The following is a 19,775-nucleotide window of genomic DNA, read 5'->3' as shown; positions in this document are numbered from 1 at the left end:
CAGTTATTGCTAGACTGGCTTACTCTTAATCATGGGATCCACTAACAGCAGATTCATCACTCATGGCCTTGGTTGGCCGAGTTATCTGCCATGTTTGGCGGATAGGGTATGCCATCTGGCATGTTTGGCAGATGGGAACTGCCATGGGGCAGTCTGCGGACAGAGTCCTCATCAAGTGGCATTAGCTCACCGGCTTCGTTTTCTCTTTTAGGAGCAGGTTCACCGGCTTCATTTGCCATTTTAGGGTCTCCGTCTTGAGAGGTCACTTTACGGCCTTCGTCACTGGACTCAGCGTTCCAAGGTGGGCAAGTGTATCCAGGGGCAGGTTGATTGCAATTTGAGTCTGGCCCACCACATGCTGGAACATTGGGGCAGTTAGCTCCTGCCCTGCAACCTACTACAGGGACAACAGGAATAACTCCTATGCCACCGGAACCAGTTCCTATACCAATACCGGTACCAGTGTCTCCAGAGCCAGGAGTAGCTCCTACGCCTGGGATGACTGTTCCACTACCAGTTCCTATACCAATACCAGTACCGGTGCCTCCAGCACCAGGAATAACTCCTACGCCAGGGATAACTGTTCCACTGCCTGTTCCTATACCAATACCAGTACCGGTGCCTCCAGCACCAGGAATAACTCCTACGCCAGGGATAACTGTTCCACTGCCAGTTCCCATACCGATACCAGTGCCAGTGCCACCTCCGGACGCGTAACCACTGCCAGTTCCTTGCCCAACTCCAGTACCCCCACCTGATCCTGAACCTGCCCCATACCCAATACCAGTACCACCACTACCACCACCACTACCAGCTCCGTAACCAATCCCAGACCCACTAGATCCACTTCCATAACCATATCCAGTGCCAGCTCCTAACTCAACTACAGTGCCACGTCCATACCCGAATCCACTAGCCCCTTGCTCATTGATGGGACTATTACCGATGTTATGGTTATCAGCATCTTTTTGTTTTTGGTCAGCAGGGTTGTGATCCAGGAGAATCCTGGAGGCAGAACTGAAGCTTGAGCATAGCAAGAGTAAAAGACCAATGCATGCACGTTTTTTAACTGGTGCCATTTTTTTGCCAACTTATTGTGCTTTGCTTGGTTCTCCATCTATTTAACCTCCCCTTAAGTAGATAATGCAATACCTTAGAAACCCAAAATTAGTAGGCAACGGAAAAGTCATTGTGTTGATTTGTTATTGGATCCCGCGGTCATGAGCCTTGTGTGAAGAGGGATTTACGTGCTGCGACTCTTTATCACCATTATATCAAGAGAGCTTCAAAGGGAAACGTAAAGGAAAATATTAAGATACACAACTCCTCTGTTGCTTTGCTGCATCATTTTCGTTCATGGAGAGTGAGTGAGCAACTGATCATATTCACAGGCCATAGTGTGGTATTGGAATGAGAGACCTCATATTCACGTAGTTTTTAAATAATAATAATAATAATTATTATTATTTTGTAATATTTTACTACAATTTATTGACAATAACATTACCAAGTCCAAGAGTTAAATAATATAATCGATTGTAATATATAACCGGGAGGTCTAATGAATGTAACTCAAAATGTTTGGAGTGAGAGCTTGTCGGTTGGACCATCCATCTGAATACCAAATGTTGCTTTGCTGCATCAGCCGTTCTCGAAAGAAAGCAGAGGCGAGACAGTGGTACAACCAGTCCTGATCAAAGCTCTTTCAAGCGAATAAATTGGCTTTCCTGGCGATATGTAACACCCCTGCCCTGCTCGCCACGACCTCATATTTACATAGTTTTTCCTTTTTGTTCTTAAATTATTATTATGATTTTGTGATATTTTACTACAATATATTGATAATAACATTACCAAGTTAAATAATATAATCTACTATAACATGTAGGCAGGAGGTCTACTGAATATATAACTCAAAAAATCTAGAAATCGACCAAACATAACATGGATGCTCGATGTGCTGAAAAAATTATTGTATTAAGTAGATAATCACTTCAAACCTCTCCAAGTGAAATCAGTTATGGGAAGATTTGAAACTATTTTACATCATCTGAAATTCTGCTGGCTGGAAAATGGACTTGTTGGATTTAATTCACCTATTCACATAGATACAAATGCACATGAACAGACATTCGGTGAAACTTCATTAAAGTATGATATCAAAAGGTACAGCATTGGCGCACCAACTTGGTAGCTTAAGCCATTGTAGAAAACATTCGTCTTGAACCCTCAAAACGCCATAATAAACAACTACACTAAGGCTAATAGATTATTGTTATAAGAATAAAGCCCTTCGAATTTCAGAACCAAAAAAATGAAGAAATTTTACATTAGATAGAAAAGAAGTGCATCCACATTCAAACTTGATCACCTACGCCATCTGATTCCGCCTTCAGACTTTCAGCCAACATTCGTTCTCTGTTCTTCATTTGTCTATCGACAGCAACCATATACAGGCCTAAACAAATAGTAATGAATAAACAATGTCAACTCGAACGAAAAGGAAGAAGATGCCGAAAATTTACTTGTTTGGCAATCGAGCAAATATTTTAAGCAACGAGACAAAAAGAAAGGTGAGCAAGACATACCGATTGCACTTCCAATTGCACAGGCCCAAAGAACTCTCATGGACCATTTATCTCCAATAACTCCTCTGGATCCCATTTCTTTCTGCAAAAAGAAAGTTTTTTTTATGTATAATGGCATTCTAAAAAGTGAACACTATTTCTAATGTGGTCATCTGGTGCATGGTAGTGGAATTATCAAAAGGCAATACCAAACTCATGTTTTTGGTTCTTAATCTTTTCAACACATACTTGATACTGCAAGCAATGTATGTGTAATTTGTAAATTCAAATCATCCGCCAATGAAGATTTGCATAAATGTTTATAACTACCACTTAGACCTTGCTCCTGAGAAAGGGCTGATGATTTGAATATACAAATCAAATGTTTATATACATACTTGATACCGCAAGAAAGATATGCGCAATTTTTACATTCAAATCAACGGCCAAAGAAGACTGCATAAATGTTTATAACTATCACTTAGGCCTCGCTCCCGAAAAAGGCTTAACATCAGCCAGTTAAAAATGAAAGTAACCAAACTAAGCATATATTTCCACATCAATTACTGGGTTTCTACATGCATGTGGTGAAAGAGAACTCACAGGTGACCCATGTCATATAGATCATTTGATTATGTAAAAGGAGTATAAAAAGTAAGTCGTAGCTTGTCAGCTTCAAGTTTCATTCCACAGAAGATATGGTAACAGTTAAAATTCTTCATGGGTGTGGAAATGCTCTTTGGCCTAAAGGATCAGAGAGGATCACTCATTCTTCTTAAAACAGAACCATCAATGAGTGGCATCTGGGTCATAATACTAATAAAAGTAGAAATTGTATTCATAAATTTTCAGCACTTTCATCAGTATGTAAATGTTCTGTCCAAATATACCATGAAACTGGACTAGAAAATAATTGTATTCATAATATTCGACACATCCATCATATTGTCAAGCATTTCAAAATTCATGCAATATTAAACCAATTCTAAAATCAATAGAGTTAGAGAAACAAGAAAGTACCTTTGAAATGAGAGTTGAATGCTGTTCTGGTTTAGCTCAAGGGTTTTGTTAGTGGGGAATTTTGACACAATGTACTGCCGCTAACTGTAGAGCTAGAGAAGGAGGAGGAGGGGGCCGAAGAAACGACACCGCTTTAACCGCCTCATCATTTTTCACCTAATCTCATAGGGCCTGGGTTTTACGGCCCGTCATGTAGCCGGTCCAAACAAAGAGAAAACAGATTAACACTAAATCCACGCCATTAATTCCCGAGTACACCCCGTTTCGAATTACTAGAAGATTGAAGGGCATGTATTAAAAGTAATAAAGAGTGTATTTTTATTTGAGTAATAATATAATTATAAATTTATTCTCCATAAATTAATGTGACATAGTAAATTTAATTTAATTAAATATTTTTTATTTATATAATTTATTTTTATTATTTTATATTTTTATTAAATTAATAAATTAATATCAAATTAATTTATATAAAATTTTGTGCTGTATCATCCCTCTTTTTATTTTGTTAATATAAACGTCCGTGTCAGCATCAATTTGTGTTTCAATTTTCTTCATTTCGATTGGAGGCATTTATTGGAGAAGGTCTCTCGTTCTCTTTCTATTCCATTGCTTAATTATTTATTTTTTGTTGTTATTAATCGATGTTATTTTCATCATTAAATGGATTTAGTGTTTGATTAGTGAAATGTGGACTGTTAAGTTCAACTTCCAACTTGTTTGGTTGGTGAGAAAATGTAGGAAAACAAATGAAAATCACTGAAATTTGACCTGTTACACTTCATTTTTGATGTTTTGAGAATTCGTCATCCTGTTTGGTTGTTGAAAAATTAAAGAAAGTGAAAGACAATCTTTGAGCTGGTCAACTAATAATGTTTGTCTTGACTCAAAATTAATGTATATAATAAAACAATTTTGAAAACTTTGTCTGTTTTTGTTTTTTAATTTGATTAGAAATAATGAAACCCTAAGACTTCTTACTATTTTTTTGTAAAAAAGAGAAATAAGATTTAAAGCCAAAAGTTAGAAAAGAAAGTTAAAACTTAAGAATGCTGTCATTCTTTGGCTCTTTTTGTTGTATTTGCTTTTAGAAATTGGTAAGAAGTTCAATGGACCAATGTATGTTTATGATTAATTTTTCGTGCAGCATACATGAAGAAGCAAGCAATTGCAAGCACTATACTTTGTGATGCTGAAGTAAGGGAGTTGGAAGAGTTGCTTGGAGCTTTTGGCTCACAGTTTTCGCTTGAGGACATTGCTTCAGCTTATTGCGAGGCGAAGCGTGACGTAAATGGAGCTGCTAACATTCTCTGTTCAATGAATGGAATAGGCTGTGCTATTGATGCATCCAGGGTTAAATTCAAGGGTGAGGATAAGACAACTTTGGAAGTGGCATCTGACAGTGTTTTGCCCAAGTCTCATCATGAAGAAAGAAATACTGGAGTATCGACATCGAAAAGTCGTCCTGTATCCATGGGTACCGTTTCAGGTGTAATTGGAAAAGAGTATATTAGAACCAAGTCATTACCAAATAACTCTTGTGAACCAACCAAACCTGTGAAATTGGATTCGAAGGAATTTCCAGTCTCTAAAATTTGGTGTGAAAAAGGTCCTCCAAACATGACCACAAAGCATGACTCTATGCTTGCTGATGTTGAGGAATTTCTGTTTAAAATGCTTGGAGATGGCTTTCAACTTGATATGACCATGATTGAAGAAGTACTTGGTAATGTTTTTTTGTCTGCCAGTACAATCTGTCTAATACTCGAGGGTTTTCATTTGTTATTTATCCCCCAAATGTAGTGTCATTTTTAAGCTTAATTATTTGCTTAATGTGGCTTCTGATTGGATCTACAGGTTGTTGTGGGTTTGATATGCAGAAGGTAAAGATGTAAAATACATATCCACTTTTATGTTGATTCATTCCTCCTTTATCTTCTATGTCAGGGAATACAGTATATATTTTTGCCTATGATGTAGCAATTATATATATGAAATTTTGAATATTGATAAACAAATAAATTTCATGCTCTTATTACTTCATTTCTTCTACGTGTGTCAACTCAACATGTCAAATGTTTGTATTTGGAGTACGGCTTTAACAGTCGATGACAATTACGAGTTGTCAAAAATGTTTGAGCTGTTCTAATTCCTGTGAAAGCAATTACCATTTTCCTTATCCGAAGTTCTTGAATGCTATTCACTAAACATTTCCCAGGATCAGCCTGAGAAATATTTTTAATTTGTTCCAAATATCTTTAGTTCTCTTAAAAGGTTCAGTGTTTATTCTGTTTAGCCGATGAATTGCAGAACATTACACATGTTCAGAGTTATGACCTGTCATAAACATAACAGAATTGTTTTTTCGTTGATTATGCAGAGCATGGAGAAACTTATCGAATTATCAGCCTTGACTTTGGAAAAGTATGATGATGTTGTCAACTTAGCTGATGTAAAAGTAAGCTTTAAATATAATGTATGCGAGCATCCCGTCACAGTTAATAAAATATTACTTTTTATCAAAAATGTCATTATGGTATTATTTTTTATATTTTCTTCTTTCTTTTGTATTTGTTTGAGTATGCATACTAATTAGATTTATACAATAGAAAATCTTGATGGTTTATATTTTCTTACGATGACTACTTCATGATGCTGCATGAAAGACATCACTCATGGAACTATTTTTTAGTTCTTTGTCGACAATTTATCTATTTGGAGCAATTTTTATAGAAAATGACATGCTCATAATTTAAGTGCGAAAATTGTTTGCACTGGAATTAATATTTAAATTCTTTCTGAGCATATGTTAAGAAGATACGTAGTATTGTCTTAAAATGTCCCTTTGGAGAACAAGACAACTAACCCTCAATAAGCTCACTTTCTTCCTGGTGGTTCTGATCTAATTCTTATGGTAGTCTACAGAGAATGGGCTTACTTTTTTTCCTTCCTGGACAGGAGCCTTTTTTTCAACAAGAACAAATGATATACCAAGATTCTGATCAAAGGTATTTTAATTCCATTTCCACTGTTTGGTTGCTCAATTCTGATGATCAGTGAAGGAAATGGTCTGCAATACTCCACAAGGCTTCAATGCAGTCTCTTTTTTCATGCATTGGTAAAAGGTTCTCTTGTTTGCATCTATGCAGTGATGGAGCTGGATCTACGACAAGAATTTTTAGAGAATCACCCAAGAAGGACAAAGATAGATTTGGCCTTCAGAAAGAAGTTTTGGAATCTTTGTTTTGTGTTCCTGAAAGATCTACACAACTGCTAAAATAATACATGTAGTGAGGCCAGAGAGGAGACCAAAAGGATTTGGTAAACCGGTTACTGAGCCTTATGAAGACACTATTACAGGGCCTATTGCAGCAGAACGAAAAATGGATGCTAGAGATGGTAATAACTTTCAAATTTTAAGGGAGTATTCTGCTTTGATCATTTGCATGGAGTTAGTAGTGTAAATAGAATGTAGGTATAATTTGCCTATAATTTAATGCCTATACATTGCCTTTTCACAAATTGAAGTCATAATCTGTAAATTGGTATTCCAATATAAGTTTTAAGTTTCTTTTAACTCGGTTTCTTTGGTTAAAAATTACGTCCAACTCAATCAAATATATTCATCTAAGAAAAATGTTAAGGAAAATTTTTAGACATACATGCACCCCCAGTTCACCCTATTCATTCTCTTACCCACAGTCTTTAGGCAGCTTAGTTTGATTCTATATGCTGTCTTGTGATCAGTCTGTTTTGTGATTCATTTCACTGATATTATTCTGTTGATGTCCTTTATCCGATATCATTTAAAAGAAAAGTGGAACTTAAATTACCAAAATTTTTGTACTTGCGGTGTAATATCTCATTTTCATATTATGTCATTATGTCCTATGTTTTCTGTTCCTTTATTGTCAATCTTTACTAATGTCATTGACATTTGGAATTGCATTTTAGATGATGAAGATGATGAAAATAGCTATGAGGTGCTACGTAAAGCTGTGAAGGAATATTGGATTTTAATGAGAGAGTACTACAAAGCTGTAATTACTTGACACACATAGAAGATTGAGGCAGAATACTCATAGAAGTGACGTGGCAAGATAGAAAATTGATGCTCATATTGCTTTAATTTGAAGAAGAGCATTTGCAGCCACATTGTTACCTTCTTGAAACTCTTCTTTTGCATAGCGGACTGCTAGCATGTGGAGAAGGATCTCTTTTAAGTTGATCAATCATATTGTTGATAGGTCATTGATGGTTGGTATTAATAGTTTCAGTTGCTTTGCAGGCTTTTGGTGCTTTTATTAAAGGTGATCATGCACGTGTGAACAAACTTCTGGAGCAAGTATACTTACCTTTTTCCTATTTTATATTATGCAGTTCAGTGCTTTGAGAACCACCAGCCTTATTGAACCTCTGGGAATTTCATCTCTGTGATTGTTAATGATTGAATGTTTAGGATTTTTATTTGAATGGTGAACTTCAGTAATTCTACCCTATTCTTGCTGTGACTGTGATCCCTACCGTCTAACAAACATACATGAAATGGTGTTCAAATTTGGTCATTAGACTTAAACTGCTCGTCTGTAACCACATTGAAGTGTCATAGGTAATTTTTCTCTTTCTCTCTGATGATGCACTGGTACCTTCCGTTGTTAGGTTGTTATCTTTAACATTTTGCTTGCTGATGTGTGCTGTTCTTGTCACTTCCTTCATTATGCGTGTAGCATATTCTGAAGTATTTAGTGATCACTCTTTTTATGTCTATTACAGTATTATTGCTTGTAGTAGTTTCCTAATACTTTTGAATTTGCAGGGACATTTTTTTAGACAAAAGGCTAGTGAAGCTGACAGAAAATCTGCTGAAAAGCTTGTCAAAACTAGGTTGGTCTGTATTAATTATTCTTGGTCCATATTAATGATGCTTGTCTTGAGCTATCTTGGTCTGTACTAATGATTCTTTCTTGAGCCATCTTGTCTATTGGTTTAGTGGCATAACAAGTGTGGATTTGATTGCAGAAATAATGAAGTAATGACTCTTGACTGGCATTTAATTGAACCAAAGGAAGTAGTTTGTCTTCTGAGGGTTCATTTGACTTCCCTTTCAGGCATTCCAAGTAGGTCATCATTCTATTCGACTTGCTAGTTCAGTTAAATCTAACAAATGAATTGATCTTGCATCTTGCTTCTGATCAGCTATTAAGCACCTTAGAATTGTAGTTGGGACCAGTGACGAAGATTCAAAAAAAGAGGCTCGGAAACGAATGGTACAATCAGTTTGTTGTACTAACTTCTGCTCCAAAGTGTTGTCTTCCTTTTACTTTATTGGTAGTGCTTCTGGTTTCTGTTTGAACTACAATTCATGGCATAGCTGTAAAATTATGATCTATGAAGCACCTGGATTTTGTGAAGTGGACATTTCTTGTTTTGTGAAAACCACCAAGATGTAAGAATTAACGGCATTGACACTTATGCTTCATTTAAATTCTTTGGAAATAATGTTTTTCAGGTATGAGCAAATCAGCAAGGAATTGACAAATGAAACCTGAAGAAGGTGACATTTACGTAAAACTTTTCTTGTGCAGATAAAGAAGCTATTGAAGAAAGAATCAATTGAATGGACTGAGGACGGAAATGGTCAGGCAATGTTAATTCAAGTGGATGTGATTGATCCCAAGTGCTTGAGTTTCTTCAGGAAAAAGTAAAAGGACATGAAGATACAACCTCAAAGAGATCTTCTATCGCAGTCATTTTGAATCTTCTTGACACTGCATGAGATTTCCATCAGCTAATGGTATACTATATGTGTATTTAAAAAAAAATAATTACAGAAACTCTACAACAAATACATATATAAAAGAAGTACAAAAACTCTAAAATAGTTTGATATGGAACTTTGGGATCACTCTCTCTCGGGAAGATTATCAGTGAGTATATTGTGAAAGGTTTGAAGAACAAATCTTCCTTTTTTGATGCGGGTAATCTCAGTTACAGAGGGTAGCTATGGACACATATGAACTTGTTTCTGGATGACCTTGAAAGTGATGTAGTTGAAATTTGTGCTTCATTTTTTAATATTGAAACTTTATTCATTGTGCTAAAGCTCATCTTCAGGGTGCCTTGGATGGTTTTTAAATGATTTTGTGGTGCAATGGATTCTGGCTGAGCATATTTGCGCAATTAATTAGGACAACAAAATGTATCCGCAAATTCAATCAAGAAACTGAGAGAACAGAAGAAAAATGACTAAAATATCCAATTTGATGGTTCTAAATAATTTCCTTGTTTATTATTTAAGGATCTTTTTGGTTCTTTCTACGTAAGAGAGGAGCATGAGATGTATATATCGAAGAACTCATGAAATGGCAGCTTTCTATGAATGGTTACATACTCATGAGAGGATCATTGCACAATCAGAGCACTACACAATCATAGCCCAGAAGCATCTTGTCCGTGAGGAGTTGCTCATTCCTTCACTACAAATTAAAGTCGATAATCTACAGAAACGTGAAGAGTATTTGGAGGCGCTGGATGAAATAAATGACATGCTATCATCAGGACATGAATCAGAAGCTGAGTCATCAGTCTTTGGATGAGGACATAGCTGAAGCCATTGAAGAAATACATGGAAAACTATACCGTTAAGCAGGAAAAGGAAAAGAGGAGGGTGCAAGCAACAACAATGATGAAAACGCAACTGATTTCGATTAATATAATAGGATTTCTAGAATTCTATTAAGCATATGCAATAAAGGGAAAATTATACAATACAATTTTTCAATGTCATTGGGTTAGTCTCTGCATTTCATTTTGGTCGTTGAGGGTTTCCATGAGAAGTGGAGGTGCATATTGAGCAGTCCCTTGGTGCTCTTCTGAGTCCTGGCAGAATGAAAGGATGATGGTATCAATTGACATCTCCACCACTGCAAAGAAGAGAGAGGCAACAACATAACCAAGGAACCAGCAAACCTGCATTAACAATATTAAAACAGGCATAGTTAAGCTGTTAGTATAAGTTTCAGTAGCATATAAATCTAGACCAAGTTTTCTTCAACGACTCTCTTTTGAATACCTTCTTGCATATTCATAAGTTTGACAGGGAAAGGAAATTATGTTATATAATCTGAACAACATTCAACTCTTGCATTTAAGCAAAATTCTACTGCTCCAATGGGTCCAGTTAGCAACCAAGCAAATTTGACCCCTTCAAACATTCATGCCATGAGGTAACATATAGGCTCAATAGTTAATTCTGGTTGTAGATGTTTAAGCTCATTGGCATATGGAAAACAATTTAAATAAGAATTATCTCATTTATAATTGAATCACAGGAAACGTACCAACACGGGAAAGAGCGGAGAGGATATCTTATTATGAGCAGATCTGTATTTGTGGGTATCCAGCATGAGGAAAGCGAATACAGCACTTGAGAGGCTGACACACAATTTTCCAAGAAATAGAATAACATCTCCAATCACATTCACCCTCCCTATACGAAGTATGTTATTGATGATCAACTCTGTTGCAATAGAAGAAGCTCGACAGAAGCTTTTTCCCGTAATAGCAATCTACAAGAATCACAATCAAACAGTCAGGAAACCATCAGTAACAAACTCGAATGATAACAAACACAACCAGATAACCATAATTCTACTTCCAACTACATCTTCCAAGATTACCATTATATAGGCATTGCGGTTCACAGATTTGACTGTCCACTCAATACACCTCAAAATACCCTGGGAAGAGTAAAATGCCGCCTTCCCATACCAACTATCCGGTGTAGTACCAAAAACTTTCATCTTGCGACGAATTGACTCAAGTATGAATCGGACTGATTCCACAAAAGATACAATCAGGGAGCCAAGAGCCACAGAACCAAGACTGTATCGTACAAGGCGTTTCATAGAGGAAACAACTGGAAGTAATGGAATCTCTGGCTGCATGAAGATATAGAAAAATTACAGAAGGAAAACATGCACAAACTACTTTTTTAATAAGAAAAATAGCACATAACTTGAAAAGTAAATCTACAGATTCCAAAACTTACCGATGTTTCACCACGAGCCCAATAATAGGAAGCAACAGACCCTGCAATCACAGTAGACGAGGCTGCAATGAAAAATTGTGTAGCCCAGTAACAGCCAAATAGGTGGAAGAAGATAGCAACTGCGATATGAGGAGTATAGCGGATGCGATAGCCACAGCAATGATCACAGTTCACCCGTTTTAAGCCGAGATCATATGCACAGCAGTTGGAATTGCAATTGTTTTGGATTATCTGACCAGAGCTGAATAAATGAAGAGCAGCCGAAATCCAGAACATGTAAAAAATTGCAAGCATAATATATGGTATGATAGGAAATATCATGAGAGCTTGAACTTCTCCTACAATCTTTGCAGCAACCTGCATAAATATTTAAGTAAGACCGCTAAATCAAAAGACCATTGCAAGAAAGAGAGACAATTCAGTGCCCAAACATAACAAAGGCCCAATTCTTGACTAATATGCCATGTAAAATTACGGTTGGTGGTCTTGTCTGGGAAACATAAAGTTTAACAGAGATTTCCCTTTTATGCTCTGTCGTATGAGTGGCAATATCAGTACCCTCTTGAAATTATCTTTAGTTCTATTGTCAGGAAAAAGCCAATCCCCCTTCAAGAATATACTTGTATATTTTAAAACCCAAACTTCTATAAATACCCATTAATTAAACTTATCATTGTCTAACTGGTTAAACTGCAAAGTCTCATAGATTAAGTTCGAAGACAGACAGTGCAAACACTATAATTTCTCCGTTATTTTAGGGTATAATAATCAAGACATAGTACTTGCCTTGAGGACAGATGTTGCCATTATGATGCGGCGGATGATGGCAATTGATGTAAGGATGGCAACAATCATTACAAAGGTCATAAGAATAGTGACAGCACGAAGATGGTTTATCTCCTGAAATACACATTAAGTATGTAATCAGCATCAGATGGGTATAAAGACTAAAGAGCTCCCAAATATAGAGAACTCAGTAAGTGATGAAACCTACCCGTCCATATACATGATAGTATGGATCATGTGCACCGATGATAGGAGAGATGGCATCATTCCCAATCCATCCAACTAAAAACATTGTAGACAAAATAAATTCAGTAACGAGTATCATTGAAGATTATCCTCACTATAAATAAGAAAATCATGTGAAGAATCCAATACCATAATTCAATATATTAAGAGTTAAAAATAAGCATAAAGAAACCAGAGATTTGAAATATCTCTATCACTACTGAAACCTCAAACTCTCAGCCCTAGGGAATGACCAAGACCAGAAGTAAATGTACACTGAGAGGGATGAATGGTATCAGATAAGGTAGCTGAAGCACCTACAAAAGATTTTGCAAATAGTCAATAATTCTAATGACAGATTCCTGGGAGCTTCTTGTGCCACTGTTACAGGATTAAAGGAGTATTAACAAAAAAGTTTAATTCCCTAAAAATTTTTAGAAAGGCAAAGTCAAGGAGTAACGGTCTGCTGATAGAGGTCAAAACCCATAAAAAATATTATCCATATAACAGTACGATTTCAGAAGTCTCAAACTGTTAGCAGAACAGAGGTTCCAGATTGATTGGACTATGGAGTGGAGTGCAGCTCAACTCATTATATGTATGAAGATTGCTTACATTTATCAAGCATAATCTTGGTAACATAAAAACTAAAATTTCAACTCAACAGCCATGGAGAAATGGTGAAAAATATACTTCATACCTTTTATGTAGCAAAACATTGTAACTGATATTATCAGAACATTAAAGAGAGTGATTGCAATATTGAGTGGAGTGCAGCTCAACTAATTATATGTATGAAGATTGCTTGCATATATCAAGCATAATCTTGATAACGTAAAAACTAAAATTTCAGATCAACAGCCAAGGAGAAACGGTGAAAGATTTACTCCATACCTTTTATGTAGCAAAACATTGTAACTGATATTATCAGAACATTAAAGAGAGCAACTGTTATCCATGGCATGGCAACCACAAAATGCCGAATCATCAGTAGCCAAATCACTGACAAAAACAGTGGCAAGAGTCCTCCACAAACAATCAATACAGGCCATGATTTTCCAATATCAGCCATATACCTCTGCAATAACACATATTCGATGAATGTTAATTTAGAATATTCAAAATGAGCATTGCCAGTGCAGGACAAAGTACAGAGTAGATAGTTAATAACAAAAAGAGGAACTCATATATTTCTCGTGACAATTCCACAAGTAGAAACAAAAGAAAAAAGTCGTGAACCTTTAAGACAGCTGACCGAGAATTGATGGTCCTGTGAATTGACTTATCAATCAGAAGGTCCTCGTTGATAGTCACTCCACCCATCTGTTGCCAATGCTTCAAAGACATATTTGATGCACGAGCTATGAATTGGCAGCTCCAGTAAACTGGGAAGAATTATATAAATATCATTATAATGTGAAGTATTCACATAAGCACAAAAGTGGGATGAAGATCAAATAATATGAATGTACACATTAATAAGTTAAACAAAACCAAACATTAAATAATTTAATGACAGGGGAACTACAGTAAGTTCACTTACCATTTACACTTGGAAATACGACAGGATAACAAGGACCTTGAAGTTGAAGAGAGCTGTTTCGCATTTCTGGTGTAAGGAATTCAAAATAATCATAATTCCTATCAATCCAGTCATCCATTGAGAGACGAATTTCACCCTCTGGATAATCACAGACCCAATTTAGCGAGTCCTCTGCTGGGATAGGACAATCCAACAAACATATACTCCGGGCATTTGCCAACTTGAATTGGCTGCCTTTCAAACCACTTTGATAAACCTGATTAGGATTCAACCAATATCTGAGCTCCAGTTCACGAAGACCTGCATGCCTGTCACCGCATACATTACCTTTGTAGTCCAGCCCATAAGTAAGCCTGGTAAGTCATAGCATAAAAAATTATAAAGAGTGAAAAAAGTGAATGAAAGTAAACTAAAAAGGAACACCAAGACAATGTAGAAAAACTGAGAGCAAGGAAGAAGGGTATATGTGAATGTAAAAGTACAAAAAATTCATAAATAAACCAAAAGCACAGCTGCTGCATACATTTGAACAACGGCGACCCAATTCCATTGCGCATTCATAACCAAATAACAGAGAGAAAGGCTATATTTTTAATGGTATTCAGAAGTTCATGGATTTTGGTGTACAGGTGAATCTGATGAATTCGACACCAAAATGGAGTCACGATGAGATAGTTAATACCTGATTGACAAAATATCATCACCTAACAACAATGCTCTTGTGATTGTTAGCCAGTTATGTTCTCAGCGATATTGGTCTTTATTTATATTATTTATAATTGCTAGTGAAGGAGGACTCCATCTAACTTGCAATCATAACATGCTAAAACAATCATTTAAGGTCCTCATTGCAATCCTTATTATATCATAAGTTGTTTCATTTCTTTCCCTCTAATGTTTCAGATAGCAAACTGAAAAAGGAAACTAGAACAAAGATGCTAACCCAATTGTGAGAATAAATAAAGCTTGAGAAACACAACCAGAACAAGACATACATAAAAAAAAAATACCAGAGACTAGATAAAAAGAAAAAATAATTTGGCAATAATGAGAAAAATAGGGGAGACACATCACATATATGGACGCCAGAAAAGGAACCCGATTTACAAGGTTGTCAGTGAGATCATCCTTATGCATATTTGCTAGTGAGAGAGTACACGTCTAATTTGCAAACATAACATATAACTAACAATATTTTAAGGTCCTCATTGCACTCTTATTCTATCATAAGCTGTCCATTTCTTTCTTTTTATTTTCCAGCAGCCAAAGTGTAAAATGAAACTAAAACAAAGATGCAAACCCAATTGCAATACTAAATAAAGCTTAAGCAACACAAGTACAACAAGTTAAATACATAAAAATGAGTAACATAGAGTGTTTGACAAATAAAAATTGCAGAAAAAAATAATGGGAAAAAAAGGGAGACCCATAAATAATATGAATACCAGAAAAGAAACCCAATTTATAGAAACTAAAAACGTACCATAAAACCAATCAAGCTTTACCAAAACAAAAGCAGCCCATATGGGAAATGAACAAGTTTGTGAAGTAGGTAAATGTGAAAATTTACATTTTTGTTTTACCTCAGTGGGTTTCCTTGGTTAAATCCAAAGCTAGAGTTAACAATCATGGCAACCCAAAATGCAATAAAAATAACAAGAAATGCAACATCTCTACATTTCCTGTTGTGCTTAATGATCCCACCATCAATTGGCACACTCCCATCACTTGATGGATACCTCCCTATCACTGCTCCCAATGGCCCCCTCATGATTCTATAATTTTTACACACAACAAACTGGTAAAGATTGCAACTTTCTAACTGTATCTGAATTAATTCTGCAACTAGAGAGAGAAAAAAGGGAGCTTTTTGAGAGAGAATGACAGAGAAGAGTGAGTAGAGTGGAAGCTAGGAGGAGCTGTTGGTGTGCTCTGTGTGTGAAAAAGAAAGTGGGGCTTTAGTCTTTAGATTTGGAATATTTTTAATAATTTTCTTTTTGATTTTAAGACAGACATTTTATAATTCAAGATATTTTATTAATACTATATACGCACATACACAAGAAAAATGTATGCTGTCTTTTTCTGTGAGAAATTTTTAGACTTTGAAGAATCCTTGTCGGCTGTGATAGCTTTAGATTTAGACTCATTTTGTTGGCTCGGCTTTGTGTGAGTGAGCTTTAGGAAATTATTATTGTTTCTGTGCTAAAAAAGAAGGAAAAAGAATAAAAGAAAACGCCTATGAACAAAGTTTAATAATTATGACCAATGCCACTTCGGCCTTGGCCGAAGTGGTGGGTCCTCACAAGCATTGTGAGGGCAGCGGTTCTAGTCCCCACAAAAGTATTGTAGGGGCTAAATGTTCTTTATATTTAAAAAATTATTCTCCCTTGCGAAATGTAAGTGGAGTATGGACATCATTTCCTGTGAGGGGTTATTTGTATTGGGCATGTACTTCATAGAATTCATTGTAATAATGTAAGTCCCAATCATGTATATCTGATTATAAATATCAGTGTAATATCTCTGCTAATATAAGTCCCAATCATGTATATCTGATTATAAATATCAGTGTAATATCTCTGCTACAATAAGCAGTTGTTGTAAATATCTGTGTAATGCAGTAATCTGATGATTAATCAGTTTCAAAAAAAATAATAATAATTATGACCAATAATATATGCGTACTCACATACATATAAATTTGTCTAGAATTAAGAATGAACTTTAAAGAATAAGAATAATAATAATAAATTAACAATGAATAAAGAGAGTAGCTTATTTAAAAAAAAAAAAAAAAAAAGAGAGTAGCCAGTCAGCTTAAATATTAAAGTATACGAGCCATTATGGAAGTATCAATATGATAACATCTTTAATTAAAAGGCAGAAACCTATCTATTTTTTCTAATCTGCGCCGCTGATTCTGACAACGACGCTACAGAGAAAGTATCAGCTGTGCTCCGCGGCACAAATTCCCTAGTGTTGTTAACCGTAGGTGATTTTAAGAAGTGTCCGGTCCACCGTCCGCATCTGCAGATGCATCATCGGACGGTGGAAAAACGTTGATGACTTTTAAAGCGTAAATGCTTTTCTAATCATTTTTGAGATGGGTGACTTGATAGTCTCGTTCTTGTCTTATGTTACATGCTACAGAAGCACTACCGTTATAATAAAGTGTTGATTCTGTAGCTAAATAATTTGTCTGTTCCTGTTAAATCCATCAATGGCATCTCTTTGGCACCGGCACCAGGAAGCCATACTGTGCTATGCAGTATCTGTTGTAGCATTTAAATAGTGTGCAATTTTGATCATTTTTTTTTTGTCACATTGCATTTAATTGGGGTCGGGTCGATTGTTTCTGCTTCAGTTGCCAACTTTGGAGTCCAATTGGTGCATAGCTGACTCCCACGTTACTTGAATAAGTAGCAGCAAAGCAATGAACTCGTTTCAGTAATGTCCGCACCGATTTTGCTTTCAGAAGCTTCAGCTTAATGTGGAATTGTGAAACTTTATAGTGACGGTGTTTCCATTCTTGATACTTCATTGCTACAAGTGGAATGTTCAGTGTGTCTTCGAAATAATTGATTTGAGAAGAATCACGACACTAAGTGATTAGATTTAGATTGTTTGTTTCTCCTTTAGTGCTTCTTTCAATGAACCATTTCCCGGGCATGAGTTTAAATGAAATTAACCAGCTTCCATTTTAAGGGGCAGGTCTGGATTCGAGTCTCATTAGTGTGCAATGGGATACAAAGTAGATGTTTAGGCTAAAAATATCAAGAATGCAGCCATCTAGTATAAACTGATCATGGCCGTGTATTTATCATATTCTTTTACACTAGAAAAAGCTAGAATTGGGATGATAGTGAGACATTAACAGATTTATCATATTCTTGGACTTACGAAGACAAGTTGGAGACTGTTCGAGCAAATCAACCTCTATTTTAAGCACAATTTTCAGGAGCAAAATAGAGTTCAAAATGTATCAAGATCATAAACGAACTGAGTATTATGTTGATGCCGTGCTCCCAATATCGTCTTCCCTTTCCTAGGTGTGAATGCTGGGCCAAAAAAAAAAAAAAAACGAGTCTTGGTGATTAAAAATGAACACATTTTCTGGTTCCACTACGAGGTCAGCTCCTTGAAAATGGTATGTCATTGAAGGAAACGAGTTAAAACGCGCTGGCAGGTTAAAACAAGTAACCCCACATTTTCTGCAGGTAAATAATTTCTCAATGTCATGTTGAGAAAAATAATCTATAAATTCTGCCGTCAGGACTGCATAAACCTCACACTCGATGACAGTTAGCACAGATCCACAGTCATTTATGCAACCTCTCTGTCCATTAAGTTTGATTGTGAAGCTATTTGGTGGCAGATTCAAACTTTTTCCAGCAATGCTGATGTCCAATAAATTTAGACCATATGCATATGAATTCGGATGCTTCACAAATGGCATTGTTTGAAGTTGATTACTTCTTGTCATACATTTGGTCTCCGAACTCCAGACGGCTGTGGAAAGACTTATCAGGTTGAACAAGGCAACAAGAGAAGCGGTCTGGCACAAGCCTGCCGAGTTGCACCATGAAAGAAGTCGAATCCCAATTCAGTCCCATAATCCCAGCAATGATTTTCTTCTGAATGGAAACAAAATCTTTAGATTCAAATGAGCAACCGAACCTTATGTTTTGAACAGATACTGGTGAGGGTTCATCAGGCGGCAACAAGGTGGAAGTATCCAAAGAGTCAACTTCTTTGGTTTCATAAACATCGCCATATGTGATACCATAGAAGCAGTCCCCTTCAAAGCAATGGAATGGAGACTTACAAGAAGCATCATAGCAAGGTAGCTTTTTATAAGACTTGAAACTTCTTGAGTTGTAAATCGGATCGTTTTGCTCATAGCAAGACTTGCAAGGTTGACATTGAGTCCAAGTAAGACCAGCCACGGTATCCAGAAGAAACCAGAGACTTTTGACAGGATCTCCAATTCCAAGTTTCAACATATAAGTATGATTAAGAGTAAACATCCGGACTCATCTTGTTGGGTTCCATTGTAGTACTATGGTAAGTTTCTGTTGAGAGTAAATACTAGGCTCTTGCTTTGGAAATTTTGATGTAATTCTGAACTTTGTCATGGAGATTGAGGTTTCCAGGATACAAAGGAGATTCCGGGGAGTCTCTATGGATCAGTTGAAGCCTAAAACTAGTGGATTATGAAGCAGAGCGGTGGAAGAGAAATGTTATGTTTGGGAATGAGGTGCCGTAGTTTTTAAGTTGCAGCTGCTGTAGAATAAAAGCTATAGCTGTGGAGTGGAAGCTGATGGTGTTTGGTAAAGGTGCTGTAGCTTTTAACCTGCAGCTGCTGATGGTGTTTGGTAAAAATGCTGTAGCTTTTAAGCTGCAGCTGCTAATGGTGTTTGATAAATTTTAATAGCAGTAGAGTGGATGAATATTTGTAATAATTAATTTTAAATAACATTATTTTTAATTGTTAATAAATCAAATTATTTTTCATACTTCCAATTATTATATTGACATAAAATTACAATTTATTACTGTACAAATTAAAATTAAAATGTGA

General features: G+C 36.0%; 5 protein-coding genes across 8 annotated transcripts; 1 reads left to right on the top strand and 4 right to left on the bottom strand.

Annotated features, from left to right (window-relative positions):
- Positions 1 to 56: 56 nt before the first annotated feature.
- On the bottom strand, positions 57 to 1,079 carry LOC18053670 (glycine-rich cell wall structural protein 2). Its single transcript, XM_006451843.2, has one exon. The coding sequence runs from the start codon at positions 1,077 to 1,079 to the stop codon at positions 57 to 59; it is 1,023 nt and encodes a 340-aa protein (XP_006451906.1).
- Positions 1,080 to 1,960: 881 nt separating this feature from the next.
- On the bottom strand, positions 1,961 to 3,660 carry LOC18053669. The gene is made up of 3 exons (XM_006451842.2): positions 3,588 to 3,660; positions 2,589 to 2,670; positions 1,961 to 2,458 (listed from the first exon to the last, which is right to left on the bottom strand). The coding sequence occupies exons 2-3, from the start codon at positions 2,662 to 2,664 to the stop codon at positions 2,358 to 2,360; spliced, it is 177 nt and encodes a 58-aa protein (XP_006451905.1). The 5' UTR covers positions 2,665 to 2,670; positions 3,588 to 3,660; the 3' UTR covers positions 1,961 to 2,357.
- Positions 3,661 to 4,099: 439 nt separating this feature from the next.
- LOC18053668 (putative nuclear RNA export factor SDE5) lies at positions 4,100 to 9,662 on the top strand. The gene is made up of 8 exons (XM_006451841.2): positions 4,100 to 4,172; positions 4,735 to 5,313; positions 5,445 to 5,470; positions 5,968 to 6,045; positions 6,546 to 6,595; positions 6,737 to 6,986; positions 7,542 to 8,471; positions 8,607 to 9,662. Exons 2-6 carry the CDS (start codon positions 4,740 to 4,742, stop codon positions 6,867 to 6,869), a joined length of 861 nt encoding a protein of 286 aa, XP_006451904.1. The 5' UTR covers positions 4,100 to 4,172; positions 4,735 to 4,739; the 3' UTR covers positions 6,870 to 6,986; positions 7,542 to 8,471; positions 8,607 to 9,662.
- Positions 9,663 to 9,904: 242 nt separating this feature from the next.
- LOC18053666 (choline transporter protein 1) lies at positions 9,905 to 16,187 on the bottom strand. 4 transcript variants are annotated; one of them, XM_024178535.1, is made up of 11 exons: positions 15,775 to 16,187; positions 14,192 to 14,544; positions 13,888 to 14,033; positions 13,583 to 13,726; positions 13,349 to 13,388; positions 12,632 to 12,705; positions 12,424 to 12,537; positions 11,638 to 11,994; positions 11,267 to 11,527; positions 10,928 to 11,155; positions 9,905 to 10,556 (listed from the first exon to the last, which is right to left on the bottom strand). In XM_024178535.1, exons 1-11 carry the CDS (start codon positions 15,960 to 15,962, stop codon positions 10,371 to 10,373), a joined length of 2,091 nt encoding a protein of 696 aa, XP_024034303.1. In that variant the 5' UTR covers positions 15,963 to 16,187; the 3' UTR covers positions 9,905 to 10,370. The 4 variants fall into 4 exon arrangements, with proteins under 4 accessions (XP_024034303.1, XP_006451901.1, XP_024034305.1 ...); XM_024178537.1 differs by having other exon boundaries at positions 9,906 to 10,556; positions 15,762 to 15,794; XM_024178536.1 differs by lacking the exon at positions 15,775 to 16,187 and adding an exon at positions 14,715 to 15,438 and having other exon boundaries at positions 9,906 to 10,556.
- Positions 16,188 to 18,663: 2,476 nt separating this feature from the next.
- Positions 18,664 to 19,197, bottom strand: LOC18053665 (aspartic proteinase CDR1). Its single transcript, XM_024177802.1, has one exon. It carries the CDS (start codon positions 19,195 to 19,197, stop codon positions 18,664 to 18,666), a length of 534 nt encoding a protein of 177 aa, XP_024033570.1.
- Positions 19,198 to 19,775: the final 578 nt, after the last annotated feature.

This window comes from Citrus clementina, unplaced genomic scaffold, assembly GCF_000493195.1.
Source record: "Citrus clementina cultivar Clemenules unplaced genomic scaffold, Citrus_clementina_v1.0 scaffold_1, whole genome shotgun sequence".
Taxonomy (NCBI): domain Eukaryota; kingdom Viridiplantae; phylum Streptophyta; class Magnoliopsida; order Sapindales; family Rutaceae; genus Citrus; species Citrus x clementina.
Note: the sequence above shows the minus strand (reverse complement) of the source record. Positions and strands in the feature narration are given on the sequence as shown.